General features: G+C 39.8%; 1 protein-coding gene across 1 annotated transcript; it reads left to right on the top strand.

The window, feature by feature from the left end:
- Window positions 1–2,148: 2,148 nt before the first annotated feature.
- Window positions 2,149–3,763, top strand: LOC118328014 (G-protein coupled receptor 61-like). The gene has a single exon (XM_035661604.1). The coding sequence runs from the start codon at window positions 2,149–2,151 to the stop codon at window positions 3,550–3,552; it is 1,404 nt and encodes a 467-aa protein (XP_035517497.1). The 3' UTR covers window positions 3,553–3,763.
- Window positions 3,764–8,536: the final 4,773 nt, after the last annotated feature.

Genomic DNA, 8,536 nt, shown 5'->3' with positions numbered 1-8,536 from the left:
TGTTTCTCACTGCCTCCTGCTCCATCTCTGCAGTCACTGTGTGAGAGTGGAGGGAGAAAGCAGAGAGTGAGCTGGTGTTTTTGCAAGCATTTACATCAGCATCGCTTCAGAAAAATCTCTGCTGCCACAGCTGAAGTCATCTATGGAAGAGGATGCACAAGGCAGATCAAGGGATGGGAAGAGAAACAGGCTTAGTGGGAAGTACCTCAACAGCATTCACAAGGTACAGTGATTGATGTCCACTGTGTATCTCAACAGTGGGGGCTACACCAGTTTTTATCCTCAGAGACCAAAGCAGCAGACAGCTGCATCAGGAAATACTCTGATTCAGGTATATAATGCTTTCTGCCTTGTTCTCTCTCTGTGTTTCTTCCCCATCACACTCCCTCATTCTCACTACATTTTATTGCTTCTTCTCACCCTCTTCTTCTAATCTGCTGATTAGGTACTGCTGAGCGCATCGATAAATCTAATTCAATTGTAATGTGATATTTAGAATGTGGGCCTTGCTTCATACAGTGGGTGTAATGCATTAATGATTAATATATAAATGAGTAGGCGGTAAGACATGACTAAACCAGGCAGGAGGGTTAAACTGAATTGGGAGTACCCCTATGTGTGATTTAGAGATGTTGCTCACTGAAGGCAGTCATTCATAGGTGATGAGGGAGGTTAGAGCTCAGTTTTCACCCTGATTCATCACTGTAGACAGAGAGACAGAACATCCCAGGGTTTTTGTTATATCGGTGGCAGAGAGGATTTATAGCAGTAAGCAACTGGATTTCCTTCATCTGACAAATACATATAGCAGCTGCCACCCATGTCTGTTTGTTGTCTCTAATAGCAAGACACAGTTAATATGCAGACAGCCTCTGCAACCTATGAATACCCTCAGGTTTTCCATTTGAAACACTAAACCCACTCATACTAAGTGGCCAGGGCTTCTTTAGTGGCACACATGCTATTATAGTACATGTACACAAGCAAAATCATGCAGTACATTGAATATCAGATCTGCATACAGGAGTACACATTGGCATTGCCTTCCAGAGATCTGCAAGTGTGTTTTTTTCCTCCTTTTAAATAGCCATACACAATGAGTTTATACCCTGGGCAATGGGCATACATATTCAACAAGAGCTCTTACAGCAGGTGTAGTTATGATGGACAAGGGCTATTACCTATTCTGTGAAAGGATTGGTTTTGGGGAATTAGCATGTAGTATGTATCACCTGCAGAAACAAGCAAACTGGATTTATCTCTAAAAGTGTAAAAGCCCCGACTCCTTTATTTTATGTTTTCTAGAGGATAAATATGATCATACACATCATCAGCTTTGGGCATCATGATTTGGTTGCAGATGTATGAATTCTATTCTGTTCAAGTGCCTCAACTCTCTTGCATGATGATTTATGATTGTTAAAATCAGCTTTCTCACCATGTTGCTAAAAAGGTGCCAAATGTCCCTGACTTGAATAATGCATAGTTAATTGAGTTAATTGGTTTGAGGGCTGGCTTTGGATTACCTTACCAGTATGATTGACTTAACAGAGATTTGAGAAGCTAATGAGGATTTTACAAAACTTTATCCTAGTGGTTGGCTCGCCTGGTGGAGCTGACGCCTTGTGTACCGAGGCTGAGTCCTTGCTGTAGCGGCCTGGGATTCGGGTCTGACCTGCGGCCCTTTGCTGCATGTCATTCCCCCTTTCCTGTCACTCTTCAGCTGTCACTATCCATTAAAGGCAATAAAAGCCCCCAAAAGTATTTTTTTAAAAACCCAAAAGCTGGGGCAAAAGTAAAAACTCAGCACGAGCAACTTCAGGGAAGGATTTCTTCATATAACCCAGAAGAGCAAATAAGGGGTTACATGCTAACTCAGGTGAACACACATTAAAATTCTGATTTCATCTTGTCTCTCTCTCTTGTTTTAAGGTTGCTTGTGACTGACGACAGACATGAAGACTTTCTAAATGGGCAGGAATCATAAAATCTGAACGCCTGACGATCACAGCATCATCCACCCGACCACGAGCTTACAGCTTTTGACCTCATTTTGAAGCCACTGTTTTCTGGCCGTACTTACTGGCTTTGAAGGATGGGTGATGGGCCTGTGACTGATCCTGCCTGCCTGCCCCATCCCACCCTTCAATGGAGCCGATGTGGAACTCCTCCCACCCACCTCCACAGCTCATGTCCAACATGTCTGCCTCCTCTCTGCCTGAGGGCTGGGCTCTGTCCCAGTCGCTAGCCCTGCTGGCCATGCTGCTCATGGATCTGCTGGCTGTGCTGGGTAATGTGGCTGTCATGGCGGTCATTGCCAAGGCCCCACAGCTCCACAAGTTTGCCTTTGTCTTCCACCTGTGCGTGGTGGACCTGCTGGCAGCCTTGGTGCTGATGCCCCTTGGCATGCTCTCAAGCCGAGCCTTCTTCGGGGAAGCCCTGTGCCGGAGCTACCTCTTTCTCAGTGTGTGCCTGGTTAGCGCTGCCATCCTCTCTATATCCGTCATCAATGTGGAGCGTTACTACTACATCATACACCCGATGCGCTATGAAGTAAAGATGACTGTTGGCCTAGTAGCATCAGTGCTGGTGGGGATATGGGTCAAAGCCCTGGCCATGTCTGCTCTGCCACTCCTCGCCTGGTTCCTGCAAGGTGGAAAAACTCCTCTTCTGGAGAGTAGTGGGGTTGGAGGAGGTGGAGGTGGGGCAGTCCCATCTCCCCCTGCTCAGGGTCACAGGCGCTGCTCACTACATTGGACAGGGGGAGGGTCAAACCGCTTGGCCTTCATGGTCCTGTTTACTCTGGTGTATTTCCTGTGTCCACTACTGGTCATTCTTGTTGTGTACTGCAATATGTTCAAAGTGGCTCGGGTAGCAGCCATGCACCACGGGCCTCTGCCTACCTGGATGGACACACCTCGTCGCCAGCGGTCAGAATCACTCAGCAGCCGTTCCACAATGGTTACCAGCTCTGGGACGGGGAGTGGGACGGGCAGAGCGACTCCGCAGCGCCCCTTTGGGGGAGGAAAGGCTGCAGCAGTGTTGGCAGCAGTAGGTGGGCAATTCCTTTGTTGCTGGATGCCCTACTTCACTTTCCACCTGTATTCAGCACTGGCTGCCACCCCTCCAGCCACTCTGGCCTCTCTGGAGGAGGTGGTCACCTGGATTGGCTACTTCTGCTTCACCTCCAATCCCTTCTTCTATGGCTGTCTCAACAGACAGATCCGGGAGGAGTTGGGCAAGCATCTGCCTTGTCTGTTTCGTCGAGCAGGGCTTGAGATAGAGGACAGACTGCCCAGCCGTGAAGGATCCATAGAGGAGAATTTCCTTCAGTTTCTTCAAGGCACTGGCTGCAACTTGGATCCTCAAAACTCTCACAGCACCTCCAGTCCTAAAGGGGAGGCCTGCTGCCCCGTGGCTCAGTCCCAACCACCCGAGCCAGCACAGCCTATTCCGATTGATTTCCGTATCCCTGGACAAATTGCAGAGGAGACTTCAGAGTTTACGGAGAGTGAACAGGCGAAAAACAACCATATATATACAGACAATTAAGTTTTTAACGTCTTTATTTTCTGAAAATAAGACAAATTTTCATCATTTAGATATAGACTGTTTCAGGAATTATTCTGGTGAAAACATTGTTTCTCTATTTCTACTGAAAGCTGTCCGACAGTTCCTTTCAATGACTTGTATCTTTGAATCATTGCACTTTGCCTCATCAGATTTCATCCTTAAACAGTCATGATGATACAATTACATGCAGTTGTTTGAGATGCATTTCAAACTGTTGATTGTGAACAGGGAAATTACTGCTAGGTTTTAAAACATTCCACACAACCGCTCAGCTCTGTACAGTTAATGACTCAGTGAATTAATATTGATGTAACTTGTTAAAGCCTTTTTTTTTAAATAAAAAAATAACACTAATTATATGTTTGATTCTACGAAGGTAACTGAATAGTTAAATGTTTTCAGAATATCCCTTTTGATCTTAAATTAGGGAACACTTGCTGAAATACACCGGCTCCCTCTCAATTTATTTTTTATTTATTTTTTTTAATTAACTCTATTATTGTGCAGTGAAATCTCTGCTATTAGACAAATTGCCTTTGGCATTCAGAAATGATGATTAAATGGTTCCCCATACCAACTGATACTGTATTTGTAACCAAATCAATCATTTTTAAGACACTGGTAAATTGATGATTTTTGAAAAATAGTTTTGTAAATTACTGCAAGAAAAGTCACATCAAAACAGACAGCAATAAAATACACTAAATTACTACTATTATTTAGCGGATTCATTGAGGGAAAAGCACTACTGTCGCTTTTTATTGGAAGGTGGGCTTTCATCAATGATAATGCCACTCTTACACCTTATGCCAATTGGATTATAATTGATTATGAGGCGCGCATATTGTGGCCTAACTCTCATGCAATTGCTACGAGTTGTTTACAGATAACCATTTGAATTTTGTTCTCCTTTCTTTGGTGCTTGTCCAAAAACATTTTTTTACTTTTCAGTTTAATTTAAAAGCAAGCCTGATCTCTTGTGACTTTATAACTCAGATTAAGGGTCACCCAGCTTTCTGCCATGTGATGTATTTATCAATATATTTGAATATCGATCTTAAAAATCAGTATTCTCTCGATGCACTACGTTGCATTGAAATATGATTCTACTTCTTACGTTTGTTAAATGTACTAAACTGTATGTTATGTTTAGTAAAACTGTATAAGTTGTGGGTTGTGTATTTCACTCAACACGCCCATTTTTCCTTTTATTCGTGAGTATAAGTACTTATTATAAATTTCATTACAAGGAGGCGGATGTATTTTGACACGTATGCAGTAACTGCCTTCTTCGTTTGGAGATTTTTATCCTGGAAGGAGAATACCTTTAGATTTTTCTTTTTTTTTTGACTACCCTGCTCATCAGGGTTTTTACCTCACATGCAGGAAAAAACAACAACAGTATTTTACAGTCCTGCACAGTTTAATGTCAAGTATGACTCCTGCACACTCTATTCTGATATTGTAAGGAGAATAATACAGGTGTGATACGCTCAAAGAGGTTTTTATTAGAAATGAGGGTGCAGACTTTGCTAAGTTTTTTCAGTTTGATGATGAGATGAGTAGTATTTTATAGCAAACTGTTAGAGATAAGTGTGATAAACTATATGTGGACATGTTTGATTGAAATAATTCTTTCTTACATAATGTGGATACAGGGTTTTTAAAACATTTTGTTTTGAGTGACAATGCCAATTCAAAATCAAAAGCTTGTTGAGCTTGATATCTTCTTTTCATCACGTCTAAAAATCCCAAACTGTGAATGATGTTGAACGTTTGTGTTAGGATTTTCACTTGTTCAGAGATTGTTTTTATGCTGTGATTAAAATAAAAAGAATGACTTCCACTGTATGTGTTTAGAAAAATACATGGCTACAGGTTGAGTGAGAGATACCGTTGTAATAAAGAGTTTCTATGTTTGTAAAACATTTTGAATGCACTCTCATAATTTCACCAACAGTATGAGGCTGCTGTCACAAATACAGTTCAGTTGAACCAAATGTTAAGCATCATTTTGAGTCTTTATAGCTTCTTTTACTCCACATCTCAATGTTTTATATAATTGTACTCTTGGATTCAATGTGTGATCTGCTTTGCTTTGATATTCCATTGTGAAAGGGGCTGGGGAGTGGGAGGATACAGTTCAAACACTTTGACCTTAAAGTAACATTTAAACCTCAAAGGTCAAAGCCAGTGGTATGACCTGATCAGATAGATAGATAGATAGAAGATAGATAGATAGATAGATAAACAAATGCATCCTGCCACTGTTTAATGCTGTGTTTCAGTTGGAAGATGCTGGTGCGTGACAGGCCTCACACCTCAACGATGGACCTCAGTCAAACCGCCTCCAGCTTCGCCAGGCTCTGCCATCGCCATGGCAATTATTACCTAGTGACATTTCTCAGTGCTGTAGTGGGCGGTAGGAGGAGCTTGCTCTATTTGGAATCCAACAAGACACCCCCTTTATCTGTGACTTCTTAAAATATATTCTCTAGACTAAACCGGAGCTGACATTTTTATCTGTTTGTATCTCTGTAAACTGAAATAACTCAGTTATTTAGTTTAAACAGCCTATTCTGCTGTTTAGAATGACCTTTGATCATTTCTTTGTAATCTTGGGATTGCTTTACCTGAATATCTATAGTTTTCTAACTTTAAACTTTAATATTTTATTCTGATACATCAGTTTTTTTTTTTTTTTTTTTTTTTTTTATTTTTTTTTTTTTATAATCAGATTCAGGGTTAGGGTCTTTTTTTGGCAAGGTAACAGCAAATTGATACCTGTGCTTTTTAAAAAATGCTATAGCTGATAGCACCAGTTGTTTACAATAAAATCAATCTAACCTGAAGGCTTGGGACCAAAGAAATACAAAGGAGCAGCCTAAATTGTTGTTGACAATCATTAGTGGCAGTCCCTGGAAGAGGGCAGAGGGTATTTAGCAAGAGGAGAATGATGAACCATGGCTGGAATATGTGGGGTTGCGCAAGAGCCCCAAGAGGAAGTGAGCTGGGAACATCTACATACAGTATGTATATACTATATAGATAATGCATAAGTTTATTATAGAACAAATATTTTGAACATTAAAAATGCCTGAAAGAATCTTGAAAGATTAAAGCTGTGGTAATATATTAATGTAATTTGTGGGCAGATGAACTATCTGAAAACAATTCATTTTTTAATTGTCATTTTTTAAAGTTGTTATGACATCTCATGTATTGTATTTTTAATACAAAAATACTGATTAATGCAGCTGTAGACATTATTCTCTATTAGAAAAATAAACATACACCATTTGCAGACAAAGATATCAGTGGATAAGGCCTTGTGCCAGGTTCATGGTTATACTGTGTAATGCTATTAGCCACACAGGATAGAGTAGCCACGGTTTCAAATTAACATTTTGGGGATTTTGAGCAGCAGTCTTCAATGAATCCTGCTGCCACTGCATGGCATGATGAAGATGGAAGACCCATCTGTTCACTCAAAATCTTATTTCAGTTGTAATTGTTATTGACCTTGTCCTATAAGGGCAATATTGTGACTGAACAAACCCAAAAAGTTGACTCTAGATGGAGGTCAGTGCTTTACATCAATTTTCTTGCCACTGGTTACCAAGACAAAGTGAAAGCATGTGGACAGGGAGAAGCCAGATTCTGTGGTAGAAACAAACCTGTGATGAAGAAAAAGACAGGAGAGAAAGAAAACAACAATATCATTTCTTTGTTTCCACCAACTTTCTGGGCACATTGTCAGCATTTCACAAAAGAGAGATACTGTTTGTAAGAAGGACAACAAGCGGACAAGAGAAAGGAGGAGGAAGTAAGAGGGGAGAAGAGGAAATAAGTTTTGACAAAGGGATGTAAAATTTTGAGAGGAATAAAACTGTCATGGACACATTCAGGCTAAAATGATTGTGTAATAAACTTACAGAAAACCACCACTCAAACTGGAGCTTTGTGCAATAGCAGTAAATCCAACATCATATCATGATCATAATGTAACAGGATATACTAAATTGTTATAAATCTTATCTGTTAATTTTAATAAGGGTCAAAGGTTTTTATTTGTGACACACATAGTCAAATTAACTTTAGACTTCAGTCTTGAAAGCCCTGAGTCAATTGTCCTGCTACAGTATGTATTCCCATTTTTACTAAATGTGTCTGGTAGGCTTCCAGTTTGCTTTTGCAAAAAGCCTGTTTGTTGTTACTACACAAACTATTGCATATGTGGTGTTTTACAGCTAATTTACTGGTGTATATTATGTTGTGTGTACTTTTTTGTATTTGACACATTTATTGCAGCTTAAGATTTTAAAAACCTATTTTAAGAATAAAAAATACAATTCATTGTTATTCAGTAAATTAAACTATACAAGAGTATATAGAGCAGGTAAAATTAGCTCCACTTTGAACAGCTACATTAAAATGATGCATACATATTAATAAATCAGTAATGTTAACCCAATTATAAAATATATATACTCCTTTCTATATCACACTTATATAAGGTATTTGTGATGTCACAAATCATGCTTGTTGGCCCCGCCCCTTGAAATCTTAATTTCAATGAGCACAGAGAAACTTTACATACTGTTACATATTTTGAGTGGAGGGGGATTTTAAGTAAAGTTACTTTCCACCACTGGTTTAATACATGATACTGCTTTTGTATTTCACTTCACTTGAGACAAATATTGTTCATTGAATGAGACTTTGTAATGTAATGGAGTATTTTTACATTGAAGTACTCCTGGCGCTGGTGAAATATAGACCCAGGGGCTGGAAATATAGTTTAATTTCCCCATATTAAGCATAGTTTAAATATGTAAAAATGCCAGCTGCTATTGTGATTTTACTACCTCATATAGGCCTACCACAAAACACATTTAAAATATGGTCTTCCAGGAGGAAAACCTGTAGAAAGCCATTTGTATGTGTGTTTAATCTGGCGACC

Source organism: Morone saxatilis, unplaced genomic scaffold (assembly GCF_004916995.1).
Source record: "Morone saxatilis isolate NCDOM2014 unplaced genomic scaffold, NCSU_SB_2.0 Contig18, whole genome shotgun sequence".
Taxonomy (NCBI): Eukaryota; Metazoa; Chordata; class Actinopteri; family Moronidae; genus Morone; species Morone saxatilis.
This window is presented reverse-complemented; position numbering and strand designations above follow the sequence as displayed.